This window comes from Bos indicus, chromosome 1 (genome assembly GCF_029378745.1).
Source record: "Bos indicus isolate NIAB-ARS_2022 breed Sahiwal x Tharparkar chromosome 1, NIAB-ARS_B.indTharparkar_mat_pri_1.0, whole genome shotgun sequence".
Lineage (NCBI taxonomy): Eukaryota > Metazoa > Chordata > Mammalia > Artiodactyla > Bovidae > Bos > Bos indicus.
Window position 1 is genome coordinate 88,259,910 of NC_091760.1, and position 27,959 is coordinate 88,287,868.

The 27,959-nt window shown below is 38.6% G+C and overlaps 1 protein-coding gene across 2 annotated transcripts in view; it reads left to right on the plus strand.

Annotated features, from left to right (window-relative positions):
- GNB4 (G protein subunit beta 4) overlaps nt 1–27,959 on the plus strand; it is a 71,298-nt gene that overhangs the window by 35,727 nt on the left and 7,612 nt on the right. The window contains exons 3-9 of one of the 2 annotated variants that reach the window (XM_070791580.1): nt 14,951–14,989; nt 15,678–15,784; nt 18,518–18,581; nt 20,218–20,380; nt 21,562–21,628; nt 21,736–21,937; nt 27,675–27,891. In XM_070791580.1, the coding sequence (XP_070647681.1) occupies nt 14,951–14,989; nt 15,678–15,784; nt 18,518–18,581; nt 20,218–20,380; nt 21,562–21,628; nt 21,736–21,937; nt 27,675–27,891 (859 nt within the window). The remainder of the gene's footprint in view (nt 1–14,950; nt 14,990–15,677; nt 15,785–18,517; nt 18,582–20,217; nt 20,381–21,561; nt 21,629–21,735; nt 21,938–27,674; nt 27,892–27,959) is intronic. The other variant, XM_070791582.1, reaches the window with a different exon arrangement.

A 27,959-nucleotide genomic window follows, 5' to 3' on the forward strand; every position in this document is an offset into this window, starting at 1 on the left:
GGACTGATGCTGAAGTTGATGCTCCAGTACTTTGGCCACCTGATGCAAAGAGCTAACTCATTAGAAAAGACCCTGATGCTGGGAAAGACTGAAGGCAGAAGGAGAAGGGGATGACAGAAGATGAGATGGTTGGATGGCATCATCAACTCAATGCACATGAGTTTGAGCAAGCTCCAGAACATGGTAAAGGACAGGGAAGCCTGGCATGCTGTAGTCCATGGGGTTTCAAGGAGTCGGACAGACTGAACAACAACAACACAATGAGGCAGATACTATATTGTAATATACTAGAAAATTAATCTCTAAAACGTTAGGTTGCAGAAAAGCATTAAAAATAATTAGTGGCATAATGCTGCTTCTAAGTTGCTTTGCTGCTACTGCTAAGTTGCTTCAGTCGTGTCCGACTCTGTGCGACCCCATAGACGGCAGACCACCAGGCTCCCCTGTCCCTGGGATTCTCCAGGCAAGAACACTGGAGTGGGTTGCCATTTCCTTCTCCAATGCATGAAAGTGAAAAGTCAAAGTGAAGTTGCTCAGTCGTGTCCGACTCTTAGCGACCTCATGGACTGCAGCCTACGAGGCTCCTCTATCCATGGGATTTTCCAGGCAAGAGTACTGGAGAGGGGTGCCATTGCCTTAAAGTCACTTTAGTTGTGTCCAACTCTTTGCGACCTCATGGACTGTAGCCCTTCAGGCTCCTGTCCATGGGATTCTCCAGGCAAGAATACTGGAGTGGGTTGCCATTTCCTTCTCCAGGGGATCTTTCTAATCCAGGGATCGAACCCTTGTCTTTCTTGTCTACTGCATTGTCTGGCGGGTTCTTTACCACTTGAACCACTTGGGAAGTCCAGTGGCATAATAAAGACATGTCTGTCTTCTTTACTCTTGGAAATCAACTCAAAACACTAAAGAACATGAGGAACAAATAGAACTTCATCTTTAACAAAATTTAAAAACACTTAGAACTTCAGACCCTAATATAATGGGGGAAAGTCATCAAATATCAGGGTGTGGACAGGCTCTAAAAGGAGAATTCTGAGGCCGTAAATCTTATATTCCCACAGGGACTGCATCATTGCTTTCTTTTGGAACAATGGAAACATGCTTCTCTGGACTGAGGAATAGCAAGGAAGGCAGAGATAAAATGAAAGGGTATAGACATGCCATCTTTTAGGAAGCCTCTTGGTGAGCAGGGTAGAGGAGAGACTAAATTGTGTGTAGTGTGGTGCTACCTACTTCTTTTCACAGGGAAAAGTAAAGGTTAAACAACTTAGAAATAAAGAACCTCATTATGAAGCAGGAAGAATCCAAGTTATTAGTAACTTGGAACACTGCTGTGATCCTCCAGTATGAGAGATACGAATCTTTTGCAGCAGCTAATTTAAAAGTGAAGATTAAAAAGAAAAAGGAACAATTATAGGATCTCTGCAGAGGTATTACAGGAAGGAGAGGAAGGGAGTAGAAAAAACAAGGGGTGGGTAAAGAACAGTCAGCAGAAAAATGTTGATATGAGTGGATTAAAACTATAACCAGTCTTCAGTTCAGTTCAGTTGCTCTGTCGTGTCCAGCTCTTTGCGACCCTGTGGAGTGCAGCACGCTAGGCCTCCCTGTCTATCACCAATTCCCAGAGTTTACCCAGAGTCATGTCCATTGAGTCGGTGATGCCATCCAACCATCTCATTCTCTGTCGTCCTGTTCTTCTCCCGCCTTCAGTCTTTCCCAGCATCAGGGTCTTTTCCATTGAGTCAGTTCTTTGCATCAGGTGGCCAAAGTATTGGAGTTTCAGCTTCAACATCAGTCCTTCCAATGGACACCCAGGACTGATCTACTTTAGGATGGACTGGTTGGATATCCTTGCAGTCCAAGGAACTCACAAGAGTCTTCAACACCACAGTTCAAAAGCATCAATTCTTTGGCGCTCAGCTTTCTTTATAGTCCAACTGTCACATCCATACATAACTACTGGAAAAACCATAGCTTTGACGAGATGGACCTTTGTTGGCAAAGTAATGTTTCTGCTTTTTAATATGCTGTCTAGGTTGGTCATAACTTTCCTTCCAAGGAACAACCAGTCTTATTCTCAGAAATTCAGGAAGTTAATGATTTAGGTGTGAACGACAACTCTGAGTGGATACCTTAGGTGTCTAAACAAAGCTGTCAAAGGGGGATTTATTTTGCTTGGGATAATCAGAGAAGGCTTCATAGGCTAATCTCTGAGTTAGATGTTGCTGCCACCACCAGAATGGATGCTCCAGCATCTCTTTATCTCACTTGTTCCAGATCCTGAGCAGGAATGACTGACGGGCCAAGCACATTGGTCATATGGCCATCTCATTAAAAAGAATTCTGTTCTCTGTATCTATAAGCTTGGGTGTTTTTTTGTTTGTTTGATTGAGCATGTGAGATTGTATGGTATTTGTCTTTCTCTGACATATTTCTCTTTTAGTGTAGTGCCCTCAGGGTCCATCCATGTTGTCAGCACAAGTGGCAAGATACTCTTTTTATGGCTGAGTAACATTCCACTGTGTGTGTGTGTGTCCTTTCATCTGTCAGCAGATACTTGGTTGTTTCCATATGTTGATTATTATAAATAATCCTGCAGTGAACAAGAGGATGAGTATATCTTTTTAAGTTAAGGTTTTTGTTTTCTTTAGATAAATACCTAGAAGTGGAACTGCTAGATAATACGGTGGTTCTTTTTATAATTTTCTGAGGAACCTATATACTAATATACTATTTTCCATAGTGGCTGCACCAATTTACATTCCCACTAACAGCACTCAAGTTTCCCTTTTCTCCACATCCTCATCGACACTTGTTATTCTGTCTCTCTTAAAGAATTTTGTTTTGTTTTTCTGTTTTTTGTTGTATTTTTTAAATTTTTATATTTTGGCTGCACTTGGCAGCATGTGGGCCCTTAGTTCCCCAGTCAGGGATGGAACCCATGCCCCCTGCGCTGGAAGCACAGTCAGCCTCTGGACCACTAGGGAAGTCCTTCTCCTCTTTTTGATGATAGCCATTCTGACAGATGTGAGATACTATCTCATTGTGGTTTTTATTTTCATTTCCCTGATGATCAGTGATTTGAGCAAGTTTCCACGTATCTGTTGACCCATCTATATGTCTTTTTGGAAAAATGGTATAAGATAGTGAGTGGTCCAGTTTCATTCTTTTGCATGTAGCTGTCCAGTTTTCCCAACACCACTTATTGAAGAAACTGTCTTTTCCCCCCTATATATTCTTGGCTCCTGAGTTGTAAATTAATTGATCATGTATGTGTGGGTGTGTTTCTGTGCTCCCTGTTCTGTTCCATTGATCTATGTGCCTGTTTTTGTGCCAGTATTATATTATTTTGATTACTATAGATTTGTAATATGTTAATGCTTGGAAATCAAGACATGTGATACCTCCAGCTTTGTTCTTCCTCAAGACTGCATTGGCTGTTTGGGGTCTTTTCTGGTTTTATACAAATCTTAGGATTATATGTTCTGTTTCTTTGAAAAATGATATTGGGATTTTGATAGGGATTGCATTGAATCTAGATTGTTTTTGGTAGTATGGACATTTTAACAATATTATTCCAATCCATTGAGTACAGAATATCTTTTCATTTATCTGTGTCATCTTCACTTTCTTTCGTCAGTGTCTTGGGGTGTACAGGTCTTTTGTGAGCTCAGTCACTCAGTCGTGTCCGACTCTTTGTGACCCCGTGAACTGTAGCCTGCCAGGCTCCTCTGTCCATGGGATTTCCCAGGCAAGAATACTGAAGTGGGTTGCCATTTCCTACTCCAGGGGATCTTCCTGACACAGGGGTTGAACCTGCATCTCGCGTCTCCTGCGCCTCCTGCATTGGCAGGCAGATTCTTTACCATTGCACCCTCTGGGAAGCCCACAGGTCTTTTATATTCTTGGATAAATGTATTTCCAGGTGATTTATCCTGTTTGATGTAATTGTAAATGGGACTGTTTTCTTAATTTCTCTTTCTGATAGGTCATTACTAGTGTATAGCAACGCAGCAGATTTCTATATACTTATTTTGCATATTTCTGTATAATTGTATGTTTACATATGTCTATATATATGTAACTTTATCAAATTCCTTTATTAGTTCTCAGTTTTTGATTGAGTCTTTAGTGTTTTCTGCATGTAATATGTTTGCAAGTAGTGATAGTTTTACTTCTTCTGTCAAGTTTTAATGCCCTTTGTTTTATTTCTGTTTGGATTTGCAATACTCTCCTGAATCAAAGTGGCAAGAGTGGGCATCTGTGTCTTGCTCCTGACCTTAGAGGAAAAGCTTTAAGCTTTTCACCATTGAGTATGATGTTATATATGTATGTTGTATATGTCATATTTATCATGTTGAGGTACATTCCATCTGTGTCCACTTTGTTGAGAGGTTTTTGGTTTTTTTTTAACCATAAATTGATATTGAATTTTGTCAAAAGCTTTTTCTGCATGTGTTGAGATAACTGTATGATATTTATCCTTCATTTTGTTAATGTAGTTATATCACATTGATTTGTGGGTGTTGAACCATACCTACATCCTTTGAATAAATCCCATGTGATCATGGTGTATGATCCTTTTGATGTATTGATGAATTCAGCTTGCTAATATTTTGTTGAGGATTTTTGAATCTATGTTCATCATGGATGTCAGCATGCAGTTTTCATTTCTTGTGAAGTTCTTGTCTGAAGTGCTTGGCCAGTTTGGTCACATGTCAATTTCATTTAGTTCTCGTAGTGACCCTGTGAGGTAGGTGGGCCTACTTCATTTTGTAGTTGAGGAAACTGAGCCTCAGTGAGATTAAGAAACTTGTGAAGGTAACATAACTTAGAAGGGGTAGATCCAGGACTCAAACCAGGTGTATTTTGGTTCCAGAACTGGTGCTGTAGGTACCACTATGGACCTGCCTCACAGCTAGGTCTAACATCTGGCTTTGTAGCCTGTGCTATAGCCACATGAATTTCTTGTCATTCCCTGAGCATGCACTGCTCTTTTCTGCTTTCTTGCTTTTTTCCAAATCTTTTACTTTGCCTGGAATTATACTTCTCTGCTCTAATTTTGCTCCTGGGACTTCTATTCCTTGAATCCTAGTCTTCCTCTAAAAAGCCACCTCAAATCCTCCACTTGTATTTCTTTTTCTTTTGCTGGAAGGCAGCATGGCCTGATGGAAAAGTACATGGATTCCGTCTTTTAATTATGTTGTGGTCAGGACACATTTACAGATTTTTTGATGCTCAGTATCTTTGCTGTAGAGTATGAATACTGAAGCCCGCATATAGGTTTATGGAGAAGAATAAAACAAATGACACGAAAGGACTTAGACCAATGCCAGTAAGTGGCAGTTCTTTGCACAGCATTTTAGGTTTGTGTTACAGGGTTGATCGCAGCTTGCTTTGTGTATAGTTCCTCGTGCATGTTTGCCTCCACCCCCTGCGTCCGACTGGAAGATTCTGTGGCTTAATCATCTTTATATCTCACCAGCATCCAGGTAGGATGTCATGAGCATATAGCTCACTGAATCATCTTATATGATTTCAAGTAACCACATATATGTAAAATACCGCATACTTTTCAGTTTAATGTCATGCTATACTTATAAATCCTTTCTTCCTTCTTCCTTTTTTTTTTCTCTCTTAATTCCAGAAATATAACTTAACTGTATATTTAAGGTAAAAATACATGACATAATAGAAATGTATGCTATTTGGTACAATACATGATTCACTAAAAAATTTTGTGTTTTATATTTGAGTATCATTGATTAACCATGATTCATTTTAAATTGAAAAAAATAGAAATAGAAAAAACATAGATTTTCTTTTGTAATTTCTGCTTGTTTGATTTGGAGTGAGAAGCAACACTTTTCTCTTACTTTGCGCAAAGATGTTAATATCAGGCAGAGCTTGCATTTCTTAAGGTGGACAGTAAGAAATTCAGCTGTTAATTGGGAATGAATCCCTTATATTCAGTTTTATAGTGAATATAACTGTTCATTAGACTAGTTCAATAATGTTCACTTGCAGTGTTCTAATTGTGTTGTTAATATTAAGGTTAGGTCTGTGAAGGCAGGGATTTTGGGTCTGCTTCTGTTTCCATGGTGCCTAGAGTAGTACCTGACACAGACATTTTTTATTGAATGACTGGATTAAGAAAAATAACCTAAACAATGATAGTTTGTTTTCATAAAGCTTAAAATCAGAGAGCTCTTTTTATAGAATTTAGTCTTCAACTGCACCATTTTTGGACATGGCTCAGGCCATCACTGTCATTTCTGGAAATTCTTTTCATTCTAGGAGAGTGGGCTAAATCATTCCCTGCCAAATCAGGTTTCTAAACCCACAATTAGATTGAGAATGAGAGAATCAAATCATGTGTTTGTGTAACTACTTATGAACACCTTTATATAGAAATATTTTAAGTGTTTATAAATAGGTCAGAGGCCACCAAAAAGATTGTATATCCATTTAGCATTTGTTGCAGACTAATGCAACAAAGATCTGTTGGGGAAGATCTGTTGGAGAAGGATAGACTCCAGTATTGTTGGGCTTCCCTTGTGGCTTAGCTGATAAAGAATCCACCTGCAATGTGGGAGATCTGGGTTTGATCCCTGGGTTGGGAAAATCCCCTGGAGAAGGGAAAGGCTACCCACTCTAGTATTCTGGCCTGGAGAATTCCGTGGACTGTATAGTCCATGGGGTTGCAAAGAGTTGGACACACTGAGTGACTTTCACTTTCACTTTCCCATGTATATGAATCTTCTAAATTTATTATTAACTGATAAACTTGATTTAAAACATTTTGTGTGTGTGTGTGTGTGTTAGTTGCTTAGTTGTGTCCAATTCTTTGCGACCCCATGGACTGTAGCCTACCCGGCTCCTTTATCCATGGAATTTTTCAGGCAAGAATACTGGAGTGGGTTGCCATTTCCTTCTTTGTTAAAACATTTTATTGGTTATTAAACATGTCCTTTGCTTGCTTTTACTTACTTTGTTACACTGATTTTTGTTTCATTATCTTCCTTTTAATAATTCTTTTCAGTTTGTGTAAAAATTTAAAGTCTCTTTGAAACGCTACCCTATAAATAAGCATAAATGTCTGATAACTGGTAGGGAATTTGCTTTTAATATAAAAATATAGATGTGACTTATTATGACATGTCAGGAAAATAACTTTTTATATATCTTTTTATCATGTTAGAGCTAAAGTATTTCATTTCTAATAGCATCTGTATATACTATACTTGCAAAATATTTTAAAGAAGTGTTATTTTTTTTAATTAAAATTTTTAATTGAGATGTAGTTATACACTATTTTGTTTCAGATGTATAGTGTAGTGATTCATAACTTTTACAGGTTATATTCTATTTATAATTATTATAAAATATTGGTTCTATTCCTTGTGTTGTACAATGCATCCTTGTAACTTATTTATTTTATACATAGTAGTTTACACCTCTTAATTTCCTGCACGTATCTTGTCCCTCTCTCCTTTCTTCTCCCCACTCAGTTCAGTCAGTTCAGTCTCTCAGTCGTGTCTGACTCTTTGTGACCCCATGGACTGCAGCACGCCAGGCCTTCTTGTCCATCACCAACTCCTGGAGTTTACCCAGGCTCATGTCCATTGAGTTGGTGATGCCATCCAACCATCTCATCCTCTGTCATCCCCTTCTCCTCCCACCTTCAATCTTTCCCAGCATCAGGGTCTTTTCAAATGAGTCAGTTCTTCGCATGAGATGGCCAAAGTATTGGAGTTTCAGCTTCAGCATCCGTCCTTCCAATGAATATTCAGGACTGATCTCTTTTAGGATGGACTGGTTGGATCTCCTTGCAGTCCAAGGGACTCTCAAGAGTCTTCTCCAACACCACAGTTCAAAAGCATCAATTCTTTGGCACTCAGCTTTCCTTATAGTCCAGCTCTCACATCCACACATGACTACTAGAAAAACCATAGCCTTGACTAGACGGACCTTTGTTGGCAAATAGTAATGTCTCTGCTTTTTAATATGCTATCTAGGTTGGTCATAACTTTCCTTCCAAGGAGTAAGCGTCTTTTAATTTCATGGCTGCAGTCACCATCTGCAGTGATTTTGGAGTCCCAAAAAACAGTCTGCCGCTGTTTCCACTGTTTCCCCATCTATTTGCCATGAAGTGATGGGATTGGATGCCATGATCTTTGTTTTCTGAATGTTGAGCTTTAAGCCAACTTTTTCACTCTCCTTTCACTTTCATCACAAGGCTCTTTAGTTGTTCTTCACTTTCTGCCGTAAGGGTGGTGTCATCTGCATATCTGAGGTTATTGATATTTCTCCTGGCAATCTTGATTCCAGCTTGTGCTTCTTCCAGCCCAGCGTTTCTCATGATGTCCTCTGCATAGAAGTTAAATAAGCAGGGTGACAATATACAGCCTTGATGTACTCTTTTTCCTATTTGGAACCAGTCTGTTGTTTCATGTCCAGTTCTAACTGTTGCTTCCTGACCTGCATACAGATTTCTCAAGAGGCAGGTCAGGTGGTCTGGTATTCCTATCTCTTTCAGAATTTTCCAGTTTGTTGTGATCCACACAGTCAAAGGCTTTGGCATAGTCAATAAAGCAGAAATAGATGTTTTTCTGGAACTCTCTTGCTTTCTTGATGATCCAGTGGATGTTGGCAATTTGATTTCTGGCTCGTCTGCCTTTTCTAAATCCAGCTTGAACATCTGGAAGTTCACGGTTCACATACTGTTGAAGCCTAGCTTGAAGAATTTTGAGCATTACTTTACTAGCGTGTGAGATGAGTGCAATTGTGCAAGTAGTTTGAGCATTCTTTGGCATTGCCTTTCTTTGGGATTGGAATGAAAACTGACCTTTTCCAGTCTTGTAGCCACTGCTGAGTTTTCCAAATTTGCTGGCATATTGAGTGCAGCACTTTCACAGCATCATCTTTTAGGATTTGAAATAGCTCAGCTGGAATTCCATCACCTCCACTAGCTTTGTTCATAGTGATGCTTCCTAAGGCCCACTTGACTTTGCATTCCAGAATGTCTGGCTCTAGGTGAGTGAACACGCCATCATGATTATCTGGGTCGTGAAGATCTTTTTTGTACAGTTCTCCTGTGTATTCTTGCCACCTCTTCTCCCCACTAGTAACCGCTAATTTGTTCTCTACGTTTTTTAGTCTTCCTTTTTGTTGTATTCACTAGTTTGCTTTATTCTTTAGATTATACATATAAGCGATATCATACAGTGTTCTCTGGCTTATTTCACTTAGCATGATACCATCCAAGTCCACCTGTGTTGTTGCAAATGGCAAAATTTCATTCTTTCTTGTGACTGAGTAGTATTCCATTATATGTGTGTATGCGTTTGTGTGTATTTTCTTTATGCATCATCTGTTGTCGGGCATTTAGATGGTTTTCATATCTTGGCAATTATAAAGAATGCTGCTCTGAACATTGGGATACATGTATCTTTTTAAAGTAGTGTTTGCAGGGGTTTTTTTGGATAAATACTCAGGAATGGAATTGCTGAGCCAAGTGGTGTGTCTATTTTTAGTTTTAGTTTAATTTTATTGTTGGGGTATAGTTGATTTACAATGACCGTGTTAATTTCAGGTATACAGCAAACTGATTATCTTTCTGTCAGGTTGGTTTATTTCTCTCCCTCTGTTCTTATCTCATTGCAACAAAAATTTGGAATGGTAGACTAAATGGTTGAAAACAACAGGGAAGTTACACCTCAGTTACAGCTCAAGCAGACAGAACTTTTATTAAAAACAGACACTCCCTAAACATGGGAGCAGGCTGACCCCAGAGAAGTAGAAAGGTTTCCCTTTTTTATACTTCCCCTCTCCTCTTTTTGGTTCTGCCCAATGCAAAATAGGGCTTTAACCGCCACCAGTCAGGAAGGGGAATGCAAATGGACATGTTCAAGTCTGACTGACAGTTGCACGTTATATAACAACAGGCTCTGTTGCGCATGTCTTCCTGTAATTCAGTCTGTTGTTACCAGATGTATGGAACATTAATAAATCCTTAATGGCTTCCTAGCTGCCTAAGTTTACTTGAGTAAGCCCCTGTGGTTAGTTTGTATCCACTGTGTGCCTAAGGCACTTGTGAGAAGTTGGAAAAGTCACTGTGGTTATTTTTGTAGTAGTCTATCTGTGAGCTCCCCTGGGCATGTCTGGGATGGGGTTTAAAGGTTAGCTTGCATCCTTTTCACCTAGGCCACCCATCGCTCATGCCTAACTTCTGCCTAACATATCCAGTCATTTTAAGATTCTTTTCCCATATAGGTTATTACAGAATAATGAGTAGAGATTCAAGTGTTATGCAGTAGGTCTTTGTTGATGATCTAGTTTATATAGAGTAGTGTGTATATATTAATCTGAAACTCCTAATTTATCCCTCTCCCTTCATCTTTCCTGTTTGGGAAGCATACATTTTTTTTTTTAAGTCTGTGAGTCTTTTTCTGTTCAGTAAATAGGTTCATCTGTAATCATTTTTTTTTTTTTTTTAAGGCCAGGCTCTGTGTGGCATGCAGGATCTTAATTCCCTGACCAGGGATTGAAACCATGTCCCCTGAAGTGAACAATCAGAGTTCTAACCACTGGACCGCCAGGGGATTCCCTGTAATCTTTTTAGATTCCACATATCAGTAATTATCATACAATATTTGTCTTTCTCTGACTTAATTCACTTAGTATGATGATCTCTAATCTCTAGGTCCATCGTTGTTGTTGCAAATGGCCTTATTTCAGTGTTTGTTATGGATGAATAATACTCCATTGTACATATATGTACCATCTCTTCTTTATCCATTTATCTATTGATGGACATCTAGGTTGTTTCCATGCGTTGGCTGTTGTACATGGTGCTGCAGTGAACATTGACATGCCTGTATCTTTTAAAACATTTTTATTCATTTTTGGCTGCACTGGGTCTTCGTTGCTGTGTGCAGCTTCGTCTCCAGCTGTGGCGAGCAGGGGCTGCTGTTTAGTCACAGTGCGTGGGCTTCTCACTGTGCTGGCTTCTCTTGTGGTGGAGCATGGTGATAGCTTACGGTGATCCGAACGATGTCGGATTCGTGATCTTCAAAGATTTAGCTTCGGGACCAGGGACCAGGCTTGATCACTCAGGAGCTTTTGTGTAGCAGACTTTTTTTAAAGTATAAAAGGGGACAGAGAAAACTGACATAGACATCAGAAGGGGGACAGAGAGTGCCCTGCTTCCCCTAGTCTTTGCAGGGGAGCTTTATACCTTGTTACAATAAAGGGTTTTACCAGACCCACTCCCACAATATAAGATAACAGGATTAGAACTAACAATAGAAAGATCTTACCAGACCCACTCCCACAATATACATTTTAACAAGATTAGTGAGAAGGTCCTTGTTAGGGAGAAACATGTCCTTAAGCAAGATACATTGTTATATTGACTAATACAAAGCAATGTAGAAAAAAAAGTCCTTTTCTCCTCCTTGAGAACCTCAGACCCCTTTCTACTATTCAAGGGCCCTGGACCTTTTCCTCCTCAAGGGCCCCAGACTACTTATCAACCTACCTAAGGATGAGCTTTGAGATTGGAATGAAAACTGACCTTTTCCAGTCTGGTGGCCACTGCTGAGTTTTCATTCCAATCCCAAAGAAAGGCAGTGCCAAAGAATGTTCAAACTACCATACAGTTGCACTCACCTCACACGCTAGTAAAGTAAGGCTCAAAATTCTCCAAGCCAGGCTTCAGCAGTACATGAACGGTGAACTTCCAGATGTTTAAGCTGGATTTAGAAAAGGCAGAGGAACCAGAGATCAAATTGCCAACATCTGTTGGATCATCAAAGAAGCAAGAGAGTTCCAGAAAAACATCTATTTCTGCTTTATTGACTATGCCAAAGCCTTTAACTGTGTAGATCACAACAAACTGTGGAAAATTCTTCAAGAGATGGGAATACCAATCACCTTACCTGACTCCTGAGAAATCTGTATGTAGAACTGGACATGGAACAACTGACTGGTTCCAAATAGGGAAAGGAAGGAGTACGTCAAGGCTGTATATTGTCACCCTGCTTATTTAACTTATATGCAAAGTACATCTTGCAAAATGCTGGGCTGGATTAAGCACATGCTGGAAGCAAGATTGTTTGGAGAAATATCAATCTAAGATATTTAGATCAAACTAAGATCATGGCATCTGGTCCCATAACTTAATGGCAAATGGATGGCTAAACAATGGAAATAGTGAGAGACTTTATTTTGGGGGGCTCCAAAATCACTGCAGATGGTGGCTGCAGCCATGAAATTACAAGACACTTGCTCCTTGGAAGGAAAGCTATGACCAACCTAGACAGCAAATTAAAAAGCAGAGACATTATTTTGCTGACAAAGGTCTGTCTAGTCAAAGCTATGGTTTTTCCAGTAGTCGTGTATGGATGTGCGAGTTGAACTATAAAGGTGAGCACTGAAGAATTGATGCTTTCAAACCGTGGTGTTGGAGAAGATTCTTGAGAGTCTCTTGGACTGCAAGGAGATCCAACCAGTCAATCCTAAAGGAAATCAGTCCTGAATATTCATTGGAAGGACTGATGCTGAAGCTGAAGCTCCAATACTTTGGCCACCTGATGTGAAGAACTGACTGACTCATTGGAAAAGACCCTGATGCTGGGAAAGATTGAAGGCAGGAGAAGGAAGGGGACGACAGAGGATGAGATGGCTGGATGGCATCACTGACTCGATGGCCATGAGTTTGAATAAGCTCCGGGAGTTGATGATGGACTGGGAAGCCTGGTGTGCCGCACTCTGTGGGGTCGCAGAGAGTCGGACATGACTGAGCAACTGAACTGAACTGAAGGATGAGCTCTCTCAATAGGGTGCACGAGCTTCGGTAGTTGCTGCACGCAGGCTCAGTAGTTGTAGCACACGGGCTTAGTTACCTCTTGGCATGTAGAATCTTCCCAGAGCAGGGACTGATCCCATGTCCCCTGCAGTGGTGGGTGAATTCTTAACTGCTGAACACCAGGGAAGTCTTGCATGTACCTTTTTGAATTACAATTTTCTCTGGATATATGTCTAGGAGTGGAATGCTTGAGTATTTGCTAGTTCTATTTTTCGTTTTTTAAGGAACCTCCATGCTGTTCTCTATGGTGGCTGTACCAATTTATATTCTCACCAACAGTGTGGGAGGGTTCCCTATTCTCCACACCCACGTCAGCATTCATTGTTTGTGGACTTTTGCATGATGGCCTTTCTTAACTCGTGTGAGGTGGTATCTCATTTTAGTTTTGATTTGCATTTCTCTAAAAATTAATGTACAACAAATGAGGCAAGAATAGACGGTGGATAAAAGACAGTCTCTTCAATAAGTGGTGCTGGGAAGACTTGAACAGCTTCATGGAAAAGACTGAAATTAGAACATTCTCTAACACAAGTGGGACCTAATTAAATTTAAAAGTTTTGTACAGCAAAAGAAGCCATAAACAAAACGAAAGACAACCCACAGCATGGGAGAAAATATTTACGAATGAAGCAGTCAACATGGGATTAATCTCCAAATTACATAAAGTGCTCTTAATAGCTCAATATCAAAGAAATGAACAACCCATGCAAATGGTGAAAGATCTAAATAGAGATTTCTCCAAAGAAGACAGAGAGATGGCTAAAAGGCACATGATAAGATGGTCAACATTGCTAATTATTAGAGAAATGCAGATCACAACTACAGTGAGGTATTATCTCGTAATAGTCAGAATGGCCATCATCAAAAAATCTACGAACAACAAATGCTATAGAAGGTATGGAGAAAAGGGAACACTTCTACACGGTTGGTGGGAAGGTAAATGCTCCATAAATACCAGTTCAGTCCATTTGATCTAATGTGTAATTTAAGGCCTCTTTTTCCTTATTGATTCTCTGTCTGGATGACCTGTCCATTGCTGTAATTGAGGTGTTAAAGTTCCCAATGATGATTGTGTTACTGTCGACTTCTCCTTTTATGACTGTTAGCATATCTGGCTTATTTGTTGAAGTTTTCCTATGTTGGGTGCATTTATATTTACAATTATTGTGTCTTCTTCTTGGATTGATCCCTTGATCATTATGTAGTGTCCTTCTTTGTCTCTTGTAACAGTCTATATTTTAAAGTCATTTTCTCTTACTTAAATATAATTCATGATACCATAATACTCCTGGAAGAGAGCATGGGCAGAATATTCTCTGACATAAATCATAACAATGTTTTCTTAGGTCAGTCTCCTAAAGCAATAGAAATAAAACCCAAAATAAACAGATGAGATGTAAACATAATTACCGTCTCACCCACCAAGTCTACTTTTAGTTGTATGCCCAGGAGAACTGAAAACATACATACACACAAAAACTTGTATATGAGTAATCACGGCATCATTAATCATAAAACCACAAAGTAGAAACAGCATAAATGTCCATCCAGTTAATTAATGGATAAACAAAATGTAATATATTCATACAATGAAATATTAGCCATAAAAAGGAATGAACTGCTGACACATGATACAACATGAATGAACCTTCAGAACATTACATGTAAAGGAAGGAAGCCAGACACACGAAAGTCATGTGTGTATGATTCCATTTGTGTGCCTTGTCCTGAATGGGTAAATCCATTAGAAAGTAAATTAGTGATCACCTGGTGGTGGGGGAAGAGGGAATTGGAAAGGATAGGTTTCTTTTTTTGGGCGTGATGAAAATGTTCTGCAGTTAGGTAGTGGTGATGGTTGCCCAACATTGTCAATATCCTAACCATTCTAGCTGCACACAGTAAAACGACTAAAGTGGTTAATTTTATGTGACATGAATTTTCTCAATGAGCCTTTTAAAAATAAAGATTGTGTAGTACACTAAGGATTGTATTTCAAATCTGCATTTCCAATGAAAACCTTATTTTAAATCATATCTAGGATTTCCATGTCTAAGTGTATAATCATCTTTATTTCAGGATGCTAGGAAAGCATGTAATGATGCAACACTTGTTCAGGTAAAGTTTTCTTCCTCAGTTTCTTTTACTAATTTGCATGAAATAGCTTGACAATGATGCAAATGACAGATTTTATTTATTAGTATTTAATTGAAAGAAAAATGAGATCTCTATTAAGAAGGCTTTGTAATTTGTCAGATGCTTTCAAGAGCCTTTTAAAACATACTTGTGAAAATGAAAGTCTGTGAAAAAGTAAATACTATAAAAATACGTAGATTCATATAATATACGTTTCTTCTTTTAGGTAGCTTCTGCTGCTTTTTGATATGCCCTGATTAAGTTTTTTTCCTTATATAAACTATTAGGAAAGTTTCATTAATTAAAATTGCTCATTTTTATTAAGGATATTTTATGTGCTATTTAAATAAAAAATTGGCTTTCTTTAAATAGTTAAAATTATAAATATTTTACTATTTGATCATCTATTAGTTTTTTATTTGTTTTTTTTTTACTAAGGTTGGATGGTGTGTCTATTTTTTTTACTTATTAGTCTATAGAAGATGTTCTTATTGGAAGGTGTGCAAATAAATCCTACTTTTTCTTGAGCATCATAGGAATTATTTATATTAAAATACCTTCAGTAACTGTCCATTTACTTTATGTCTGCTTTAGTGCCAATTAATTGTTTCTGCTTTATTTTTTGAGCTGTGTCTAAGCTAAAGAATAACATTCTCATCACTTCCTAAAGATCACGTCAAATATGGATTCCGTGGGTCGCATACAGATGCGAACGAGACGCACGCTGAGGGGCCACCTAGCTAAAATCTATGCTATGCACTGGGGCTATGATTCAAGGTTTGTACCTCCCATTTTCAAACTGCCTGCAGAATTATTTTGTTGACTCATCACTTGCATTTTCCATTAGAAACAACCTATATCTATGAAGTGTTTGAAAAAAAATGCATCTAATATGACTGCTTTGCTCTTAATAAAAATATTCATTGACACTTTAAAAGTTTAGAAACCTTTAATATGGAAAAGAAATTTACCTCTCAGAAATACCCTTTATTGAATGATTTAGGGAAAGTGTTTAGGATTTCTTTTCTTTGCAGTGGGGTATTATACTTTGTTTTTTAACATGTCAAGGTAGTTTTATTTTTTATTGCATAATAAACATTGAAATTTCAGGTAATAAGGAAGTATTTGTTGAATGTTGCTGTGTACAAGTTACCAGATATTGCTATAATTTATTCATTACCTAGATTCACGAAGGATTGAATTACAAAAAGATATTTTCATTGAATACATCTTTTATTCCCCAGCCACACCCTACAAGTGTGTGTGTAGTGAGAGTGCATGTGCACACACACAGCAGCCATCTGGATTGCAGTTGAATGGCTGGTCATGACTTGGTCATGGGGTTACAGTATGGTCTGTGTTTTTTCCAGAGTATCTGACAATACTGCACGGTGTCTGACCCTGCTTCTTATGGTTGACTTGTTCTTTTGATTTGGTCCATCTAATTGGGAAAATTTAACTAAGAAATTACTTTGGGGGACTTTCCTGGTGGTCCAGTGGCTAAGACTCTGCACTCCCAATGCAGAGGGCCCAGGTTCTACCCCTGATTAGGGAAGTAGATCCCACAGGCTACAACTAAAAGTTCGCATGCCGCGACTAAAGAGCTTGCATGCTGCAACAAAGATCAAAGATCCCCTGTGCCACAGCTAAGACCTGGCATAGCCAAATAAATAAATATTTTAAAAATTAATTTAAAAAATTATTTATTTATTCTTATCATTGGCTGTGCTGGGCTTTGTTGCTGCATGGGCTTTTCTCCAGTCGTGGTGAGCGGGGGCTTCTCTTCATTGCAGCGTGTGGGCTTCTTACTGCGGTGGCTTCTCGTTGCAGAGCACAGGCTCTAGGGCGTGGAGGCTTCAGTACTTGCAGCTCTCAGGCTCTGGAGCACAAGCTCGGTAGTTGTGGTGCGTGGGCTTAGTTGCTCTGTGGCCTGTGAAATGTTCCCTGATCAGGGATTGAACCCATGTCTCCTGCATTGGCAGGTGGATTCTTTACCACTGAGCCACTGGGGAAGCCCAACCAATTAGTTTTTAATAGACGTTGCACATTTTTTTCTCTTCTTCCAGGAGAATCTAAAAATGTTGCTACCTGTTGCTAATGGTTCCCACATCTCAGTATAAATAGGATTCTTGAATACAGTAATATAGAACTTCTGCCTCTTCAGAGGGGATAAATGAAAGTATATAACTAACAACCAACATAAAGCTAGGCCATTTTTTTTTCTTAAATTTAACATAAGTAATCTAACCATTGAGATAGCAAATATATAACTCAAAATGCAATCACTTGAAAATGTTAATGGTTCTTACTTAAAATTTCCTCAAGACTGTTAATCTTCATAGAACACAAAACGTCAGCAAAGCACCTATCTCACCTTGTCTTTCTGCTCATTCTGATTATCAGCCTGTTACTTAACTTTTTTCTCAACTCAGTGCTGATGATACCAATTGTTTTTAAAAAAGCTTTAGTTCCATCCCATACCCTGCGGTCGTATCTGCCCTTTCATGAAACTTACAGTGATTACTACATAAGAACCTAATACCGTTTTTTACCTATAGTGAAGGGAAATGGGTGGCTGAGTGATGGGAACACAGAACGTGATTCTTTTTACTGTATATCTATCCTTTTGTATCTTTTGAATTTTATACCGTAGTGAAAAATAAAATTCCAAAAGAAAACAAAAAATCCAGTGGCCTGTAACTTCAGTCAAGAGTTCCTAGTTAGCCTGGCAGACAGAGCTTTCTGCTGTTTAAGCCCAGTCTGCTTTTCCCAACTGTTTTTTCGATTTCTTATGAAGTCTGTGTAACTGGGAAATTCACAGATCTTGAAACACCCGTTGTATTTTTCCACGTCTTGCCACGGAACTTGTCCTCTTTATAGAATACAGATTTCTCCAGCTTTCAAAATTCCGTTTTTCAAGACGTGTTTTCTTTTGCCAGGCTACTTGAGTAACTCAGTAGTTATTTGTCCCTCATTTGTTTTCCTCTGGCCTTTATTTTATACTACTCTTTTGACTGTTTTCACTTACCTAATTTATTTTAGTAAATATCCTGTCTCCACCAGATGGTAGAGGCCCCAAGGGTAGGAGGTATCGCCTATACTGTGCCATTAACACAGCCTTTCCGTCACAGGCTCTCAATTGTATTTTTAGATTGAATGAAACATGGTTGTTAGACTTACATGTACTTCATTGTCATTATATTTAAGTCAGTACATTCTAAGCCAGTCAACTAAGAGCTACCAGAATCGTGAATAATACCTAGAATGTTGTCACCATGAAAAAGTTGAATCATAACCAGAGACATTTTTAGTAAAATCTCTAAAAAATTTTAATGTTGACAATTTTTGGCATGCAGAATATATTTTTTTAAGTTGAGAATGTTTCTTGGTATCAAGTTTTTTATTAGAAAAATTATATGTCTTTTCTGAACTGTTCTACATTAATGCAATGCATAATTAAACTACTTTTTTCCTCTAAGTGTCACATTATTTTTGTGTTTGCTCCTCTAGGCTACTAGTCAGTGCTTCCCAAGATGGAAAATTAATTATTTGGGATAGCTATACAACAAATAAGGTAGAATTTTTTAATCATCCTCTTACATAACCTTTTATTTGGTTTGATAAACCAGTTCTTGCCTTTATTCTATACTTCAAGGTTATAATTTCTTCCTGGGATAAATTTATTCCATTAATTTTTACTTAGGTCCTCTCTTTAGGCCTAGTATTTGCTTTTAATATTTGCTGCTGCTGCTAAGTTGCTTCAGTCGTGTCCGACTCTGTGCGACCCCATAGACGGCAGACCACCAGGCTCCCCCGTCCCTGGGATTCTCCAGGCAAGAACACTGGAGTGGGTTGCCATTTCCTTCTCCAATGCATGAAAGTGAAAAGTCAAAGTGAAGTTGCTCAGTCGTGTCCGACTCTTAGCGACCCCATAGACTGCAGCCTACCAGGCTCCTCTATCCATGGGATTTTCCAGGCAAGAGTATTGGAGTGGGGTGCCATTGCCTTCTCCAATATTTAGCCCTTTTTTTATTCCCAAAGACAACTCTAGGAATATAGTTCTATGTGTCTTGAGTCTGATATTTCATACTCAAATATTAAAAGATAGTGTGCATCAGTTTTATATATAAATGATTTTTGTAAAGTTCCCATTTCCTACTGTGACAGTGACCTTATAGTTTTTATTTTTAGTTGTGGATAAGCTGGAATGTTAGGCATTGATTTGTGTTTCTGGGCTGTTCAGAAGATTGAATAGGTTGGAGGCAGATTACAACTTGTTTAGATCCCTTGGTGGTAAAAACTAGTGGGTTCTTCTAATGTCTCCTGGAAAGAATTCCTGATGTAGAGTTGTTGAGTGGTAGTGGAAAAGTTCCAAGAAAACGCTCACAAGTCAAATACTTTTAGATCCTACGTACACTTATACCACTGTTTCCATTAAAGATTTAGAAGTACTATTTTGTGAAGCAAACAGTAACTTCAGCCTGGTTGAGAATTTAAAAGCTACCTAGGATAGATTTGTAATATAATAGTTTTCTTAGTTTTTTGGTGTCAATCAATGACTTTCAGCTATATTTTCCTAAAATGAAAAATACTCTTTTGGGTTAAGTGAGAGCATAGTAATCACACAATACGTTGATTCTGTGTCTGGGCGATTTAACCTTGAGGTTCCCATTCACATTAAACTGTGCTACCTGATTTGCAAATGCTTGGTGTTGGGTAATAAGACATCAGACAATGGTGTGAGTAGATCAGTGCAAACTATTACCATTGTTCAAATTCAAGCCCAGAATACGAGTTATTAGAAAAACATAGCTCTTCATGGAAGGACCATTCTATTCAACTCCAGTTCTTGTATTGTTCAGTGTTCTGTTGTAGGAAATTCCTCTTTTGAACACTACTGCAAAAAGCCAAGAATTTTATTGTTTTTTTTTTTTTAACATTTTACACTTAATATTTCAAACAGCTCTATTACTGTTGAAACATTCTGTGTCTTTGTTCTTCCTAAAAGAATACTTTCTGAAAAGAGCACTTAAATCCAAATGATTTGCAGTGTGTTTTTTTATTAGTTTCTCAGATCATTGTATTCTTTATTTTACTTGGCTTATTTTTAAGCTATATTTATGTTTGAGTAATATCTGCTTCACTGTAAATAGGTTTGAAAAATCCATGACTTTTGTAATCTTAGTTTTTCTGTTGTGTTTGTTCTGCAGATGCATGCTATCCCTTTGCGATCTTCCTGGGTGATGACCTGTGCTTATGCTCCCTCTGGTAATTACGTTGCTTGTGGAGGACTGGACAACATCTGCTCTATATATAACTTAAAAACCAGAGAGGGAAATGTGAGAGTGAGCCGAGAGTTACCGGGTCACACAGGTGAGCTTCGCTACATACTGTCCTTTCCTCCCAAATTTGACTTCTCTGAAGATCAAGGAGAAAGAGGGACAGAAGGGGCTCAACTGACCAAAGGATGCGTGTTAGTCAAGTGAGAATGGAAATTACTGTGAATCTGAGAAACATTGACTTTTTATAATTATACAAATGATGACTCTACTTCTGTTTTTATTTTAAAAATAGTATTGTTTTGTAGAAATTACTTATTGCAAAGAATTCAAACAATAATGAATACAGAAAGAAGCAAATATGATTTTCTCTATTCTCTGCAAACCTATAACAATTATGGCATTTGGGTGCTTCATTAGGTAATTGAAAGTGTGTATCAAGATACATTTATGAAGTATTTTTTCACTGTGTGATAATGCATTGCTTGATTAGTGTGCACACCACAGTTTATCAGTATAGTATTTGGTTAGTAGTGTGCATAGGAATTTGTTGCCACTTACCAGGTTTCAGCCTTTCTGAATTCTTGGAAGTACTGTTAGCTATGCTTTTTATAAAATTTCTTTAATGGTCTTCCTCCTGCTATTTCCATATTTTGAAAAACTGGTGAATTTTGAGCATTCGAATCCACCTCTTTTTTTTTTTTCGAATCCACCTTTTTAATGAAGCTTTCACTGAGGTTTTTAAAGTATTTCTCCAAGGTACATAACCCAGTCTGCTATAGATTATAGAGAAGGTTTGTATTAAGGAGTATCCTTCTCCTAGGTACTTGTAGTAGGTGAAAGGGACTTTTACCCAGTCTGCTATAGATTATAGAGAATGTTTGTATTAAGGAGTATCCTTCTCCTAGGTACTTGTAGTAGGTGAAAGGGACTTTTACCCAGTCTGCTATAGATTATAGAGAATGTTTGTATTAAGGAGTATCCTTCTCCTAGGTACTTGTAGTAGGTGGAAGGGACTGTCTTTTACTCAAGTTTGTAACGTTCATAGTCGTTGACATAGTAAATACCTAAGAGAGGGTTTGTTGGTAAAATAAAGTTGCAGGCAGCACAGAATTGGAAGTTATTAAAAGTAGAACTAAAAAAAAAGTAGAACTACACATTTTACTAACAAACACTTGTTGCCCAGGTATTGTATTTTTAAAATACATATTACTATTTTATATGGTAATTGAATTAATCAGTGATAACCTAACATTTGTTATCTCTATGCTGTAGGCTACTTGTCCTGCTGTCGGTTTTTAGATGATAGCCAAATAGTTACAAGTTCAGGAGATACCACTTGGTAAGTTTACTCCAGAAGATGACCAATTTGAGGCTGAGTGTGGTAGTAGGAATTAATGTAAGAGGGGAGAACAGTCATTAATGATTTCTGTCTGTTTTTGACTATAGTGCTTTATGGGACATTGAAACTGCCCAGCAGACCACCGCGTTCACTGGGCATTCTGGAGATGTGATGAGTCTTTCCCTGAGTCCTGACATGAGGACTTTTGTTTCCGGTGCTTGTGATGCCTCTTCAAAATTATGGGATATTCGAGATGGAATGTGCAGACAGTCTTTCACTGGGCATGTGTCGGATATTAATGCTGTCAGTGTAAGTGAACAGCATTTCTAAGGAGAATTTATTGTGCATATGAAGTGTTGAACTCCATAATGTGATTTTAACAACAAATTCCCTTTAAGGATTCTATAAATAATGTGCTCTTAACAACATTTAATCCCCAAGTAATAAGAGTTTGATTTTTTTTTAATGGAAAGGTTTTAATAGGCCTAAGTCTTCATTTGCATGGGAACAGGAATAAGTTTAATTTCTAGATTTACAGGGCAAGATAATCTTGAACAAAAAAGTGGATCCAGAGTTTCAGCTGTGTTCAGAGAACAGTGTCCTGTATCTCCACAGTCAGGGGAGCAACCCCAAGAGAGAGCAGTCAGGAAGACAGAGGTGGCTGTTTAATGTAGAGAGCATAGCTTTTGAAATCCACCAAACCCTGGATTGAATCTTAGTAATCTGGGAATCAGCTGTGTGAGGTCAGGTGGGCTACTTAACCTCTGTGAGCCACACATTCCTCGATAGGAATAATGCTACCGTGGTGTAGAAACTAAATGAAACAAGATGGATGCTCAGTAAATGGTATAAATTATTTATAAGCTCCTTCATATTAAGGAAAAAACAATTCAGACATGTAGCCACAAGTAGATTAAGCCAGATAATAACTCCGTGTAAATGAGAGTGAACTAGACATACGTGTGTAAATTAAAGCCCAAAGGCATTTTGAATGACAATCAAAATGGTTTATCAGTCAGGATTGAGGGGAGGGGTATTAGAAAGTGGGATACTCCTTGACTTAGGTAAATTGTACTATGCAGGTCAGATGTCAGAATATATACAGGTGACTAGATTTTCCAAAAGTACTGTAATTGCTACTGTATATATGTATAAGATGTACTCTGATTTTGCAAGAAGATATTTTTGGGATAAATTTTATTTATCATGTACATATTGAAAGTCACTTTTATATCATCTTTTAGAGAATATCAGAGAAAGTAAAGGCTCTGTGACCTCCACTGCTATTAGGCCAGCCTGGCTTGCAGAGTAGAATTTTAGAGCAGGCACATCCAATCCTGTCCATCTCACATCCCACCACCTTTATCAAGTTGATGATCTCTTCTGTTCCTAGTTTGCTGCAGATTTATCAAGAATGAGTGTTGAAGTTTATCAAATGCCTCTTCTTCATCTATTGAGATGATCATGTGGTTTTTTCTTTCTCAGTCTGCTAAATGGTGAATTTACATGAGTTGAATTTCAAATATTAACCCAACCCTACATTTAGGCTCACTTGCCTATAATACCTCTTCCCTGGTGGCTCAGAGGTTAAAGTATCTGCCTGAAATGTGGGAGACCTGGGTTCCATCCCTGATTCGGGAAGATCCCCTGGAGAAGGAAATGGCAACCCACTCCAGTATTCTTGCCTGGAGAATCCCATGGATGGAGGAGCCTGGTGGGCTACAGTCCACGGGGTCGCCTATAATACATAATCATTTTTTATTTACTGGTGGATTTTGATTTGTTGAAACTTTAAGATTTGTATCCATATTGATAAGTTATGATATGATTTTTCATTTCTTGAGAAATTTTGTTCCCACTTTGGTATTAGCTTAATGCTAAACTCATTGGAGGAACTGGGAAGTTAACACTTTGTGTGGAATTGATAAGATTTCATCCTTAATTGTTTGGTTGACTTTGCTGTCTGCCCAAGGAAGTTTTCTTGTGTGAGAAGAAATTTAACTAAAAATTTAATGTCCTAATTAGATTTAGGCCTACTTAAGATATCCATTTCTTCTTGAGTAAGCTTTGGTAGAGTTTGCCTTTCAAGAAATTTGGTTCTGTAACCTGTGTTGTCAGATGTATTAACTTACAGTTGTTCATAATATTCCCTTATTTTTCTTTTGATAGTTATGGAATCTGTAGGGTATCTCATTCATGATATTGGTAACTTGTTTCTTAGTTTTTTCCTGATTGGTCTTGTGGGTTGAATTGAATACCTCTAAAAATTTACATGTTGAAGTCCTAAACCCCAGTACCTCAGAATGTGACCTTATTTGAAAATAGCTATTGCAGATATAATTAATTAGTTGAGTCATCCTGGATCGGGGTCCCCCTTAATCCAATATGACTCTTGCTCTTAGAAAAGGGAAATTTAGAGACAAACACACAGTGTTAACAGTGTGACGAGACATAGGAAGATAGCCAGCCCATCTATAAACCAAGGAGATGGGCCTAACAGACGCTTTTTAGGCCCCAGACACTTTGATTTCAGACTTCTACCCTCCAGACCTATGAAACGATACATTTCTGTTGTTTAAGCCATTCAGTTTGTGTTCCTTTGTTACAGCAGGTCTAGCAAACTAGTGCATTTGGTTAAAGGTTTATCAGGGCTTCCCTGGTAGCTCAGTTGGTAAAGAATCCACCTACAATGCCAGAGATCCAGGTTTGATCCCTGGCTGGGGAAGATTCCCCTGGAGAAGGAAATGGCAACTCATTCCAGTATTCTTGCCTGGAAAATCCCATGGACAGAAGAACCTGGTGGGCTACAGTCCATGGGGTCACAGAGAGTCAGACACAACTTTATCAGTTTTTTTAATTTATCTTCTCAAAGAACCATTTTTTTGGCATCAAAGAGTCTCTGTTTTCTGTTTGATTGATTTTTCACTCTTTATTATTTCTTTTCTTCTGCTTACATGGGTTTTGTTTGCTCTCCTGTTTCTCATTTCTTAAGGCAGAAGCTGGTATCATTGGTGTGAAACCTTTCCTCTTTTCTAATATTGGAACTTAAAGTTGTAAGTTTCTTTCTAAGCATTTCTTTTTGCTACATTCCACAAATTTTGATTCATTTTCATTTAGTGACAGGAGTTATAATTTTCCTTTTGATCTCTTTGACTTGTGAAGTTATTTAGAAGTAGCTTCTATAGTTTTAAATATTTGTGGAGTTTTAAGATATCCTTATTTTTGCATTTCCCTGATGATTAGTGATGTTGAGCATCTTTCCGTGTGTCCCTTTGCTGTTTGTATGTCTTCTTTGGGAAAATGTCTATTTAGTTCTCCTGCCTATATTTTAATCAGGTTTTTGGTTTTTTGATACTGAGTTTTGCAGATTTTTTGCATGTTTTGAATATTAACCTTGTTTTGGATATATTGTTTGCAAGTATCTTCTCTCACTTAGTAGGCTGCCTTTTCCTTTCCTCAATAGTTTCTTCATGTGCAAAAGCTTTTTCTAGTTTGATTTAGTTGCATTTGTTTATTTTTGCTTTTACTTTCCTTGCCTGAGGGTACAGATCCAAAAAATATATTGCTAAGACCTGTGTTAAAGAGCATGTGTGTATTATTGTGTGGTAGTCACTCAGTCGTGTCTCTTTGTGACCCCACGGACTGTAACCCACCCGGCTCCTCTGTCCATGGGATTCTCCAGGCAAGAATACTGGAGCAGGTTGCCATTTCCTTCTCCAGGAGATCTTCTCAACCCAGGGGTCAAACCCTGGTCTCCTGCATCACAGGTAGAGTCTTTACTGCCTGGGAATTCCCTGGCAGTCCAGTGGTTAGGACTCTGTGCTTTCACTGCAAAGGACCTGAGTTTGATCCCTGGTCTGGGAACTAAAATCCCACAGGCCACACAGTACGAAAAAAAAAGAAAAAAAGCATACTGCCTATGTTCTAGGAAATTTATGGTTTCAAATTTATACATCTAAGTATTGAATCCATTTGAGTTTATTTTTATATATGGTATGAGAAAGTCATCCAGTTTGATGCTTTTGCATGGAGCTGGCCAGTTTTCCCAACACCATTTATGGTCTTTTCCTCATTGTATATTCTTGCCTCTTTTGTTGTTGACTGTATGTTTATGGGTTTATTTCTGGGCTATTGTGTTCCATTGATCTGTGTATCTGTTTTAGTGTCAGTAACATAAACTTTGGAGAAGGCAGTGGCTCCCCACTCCAGTAGTCTTGCCTGCAAAATCCCATGGACGGAGGAGCCTGGTAGGCTGCAGTCTATGGGGCCGCTAAGAGTCAGACACGACTGAGCAACTTCACTTTCACTTTTCACTTTCATGCATTGGAGAAGGAAATGGCAACCCAGTCCAGTATTCTTGCCTGGAGAATCCCAGGGACGGGGGAGCCTGATGGGCTGCCGTCTATGGGGTCACACAGAGTCGGACACGACTGAAGCGACTTAGCAGCAGCAACATACACTTTTGACTCCTGTAGCTTTGTAGTATAGTTTGAAATCAGGGCCTGTGATACCTCCAAAAAATTGCTTTATATTTTTTAAAAAATAAACAATATTAGAAGGAAAATGATAAGCTATATTTACCACAAAGAAAACAAATGTATTCTTCATTTTATTCCTGCAGATCAATAGGTCCTAAAAAAGCAATACAGATGACCAGTAGATATATGAAGAAAAGTGACTTCTTCTTTGTAATAAGTGTTGAGTAGTGCCACAATATCTGAGAAACGAGATTCACAAACTAACAATGCATAGTTTTTTTTTTCTGTGTGTGTGTGTGTGTATGTATGTGGTTTGCATGCGCGCACGTGAGAACATTTAGTATACTGCTAGCTTCACTTTACAGCCTAGCCTAACTGGATGATCTATGTTCTCTTTTATTAAATGTTTCTATTTATTTCTCATAATGAGGTTTTTGGAACATGTCTTTGAGTCCACATACATATATAAATACTATAAATAGTAATATTTGGTTTAAATGTTTTAGTAAAACATATGGAGGATCGGGGGCTTCCCTGGTGACTCAAGGGAAAAGTTTCCACCTGCCAAAGCAGGAGATGTGGGTTTGATCCCTGGGTTGGGAGGATCTGGAGAAGGAAGGATTTGCCTGGGAAATTCCATGGACAGAGGAGGCTGGTGGCTACAGTCCAAGGGGTTGCAAAAAAGTGTCTACGACTTAGTGACTAAACAAAAGCAGAGGACCGGAGCCAGGATTTATTGAATATGTGTCTTGTGCTGAACAGTGGGTTATGGATCCTTTGTGTGTTATTTCACTGTGCCCTAACCAACATGCTAAAGCTGAAACTAAGGCTTCCCAGGTGGCACTAGTGGTAGAGAACCCGCCTGCCAATGCAGGAGACATAAGAGATGCGGGTTTGATCCCTGGGTGAGAAAGATCCCCCGGAGGAGGGCATGGCTACCCCACTCCAGTATTCTTGTCTGGAGAATCCCATGGACAGAGAAGCCTGGTGGACTACAGTCCATAGGGTTGCAAAGAGTCAGACATGACTGAAACGACTTAGCACGCAGCATGCATAAGGCCCAAGTGTTCAGGAATCTTCAGTGCCTAAAATCACTCACCTGATCCAAAGCCAAGTTGAAATTTAAATCTAGGTCTTGTCTTACCCACTCCTGAGAGTCCCCTGGACTACAAGATCTATCCAGTCCGTCCTAAAGGAAATCAGTCCTGAGTACTCATTGGAAGGACTGATACTGAAGCTGAAATTCCAATATTTTGGCCACCTGATGCGAAGAACTGACTCATTGGAAAAGACCCTGATGCTGGGAAAGATTGAAGACAGGAGAAGGGGACAATAGAGGATGAGATGGTTGGATGACGTCACTGACTCGATGGACAGGAGTTTGAGCAAGCTCTGGGAGTTTGTGATGGACAGGGAAGCCTGGTGTGCTGCAGTCTGTGGGGTCGTAAAGAGTTAGACACAAATGAGCTACTGAACTGAACTGTCTTACCCCAGAGTCCATCATTGCACTGCCTTACATAATTTTTGTATACTTCTATGGAATAAGTGTGTGTTGCTTTTCTTCCTAGTTTTTCCCAAATGGATATGCCTTTGCCACTGGCTCTGATGATGCCACTTGCCGGCTCTTTGACCTTCGTGCAGACCAAGAGTTATTATTGTATTCTCATGACAATATCATCTGTGGGATCACTTCCGTAGCTTTTTCAAAAAGTGGGCGTCTCCTGTTAGCTGGCTATGATGACTTCAACTGTAACGTATGGGACACACTCAAAGGAGATCGTGCAGGTCAGTAAATTGGTACACATTAGTTTTTTATTTTGTCAGGAAACATGAAGTTTCCTATCAGTTGTTCT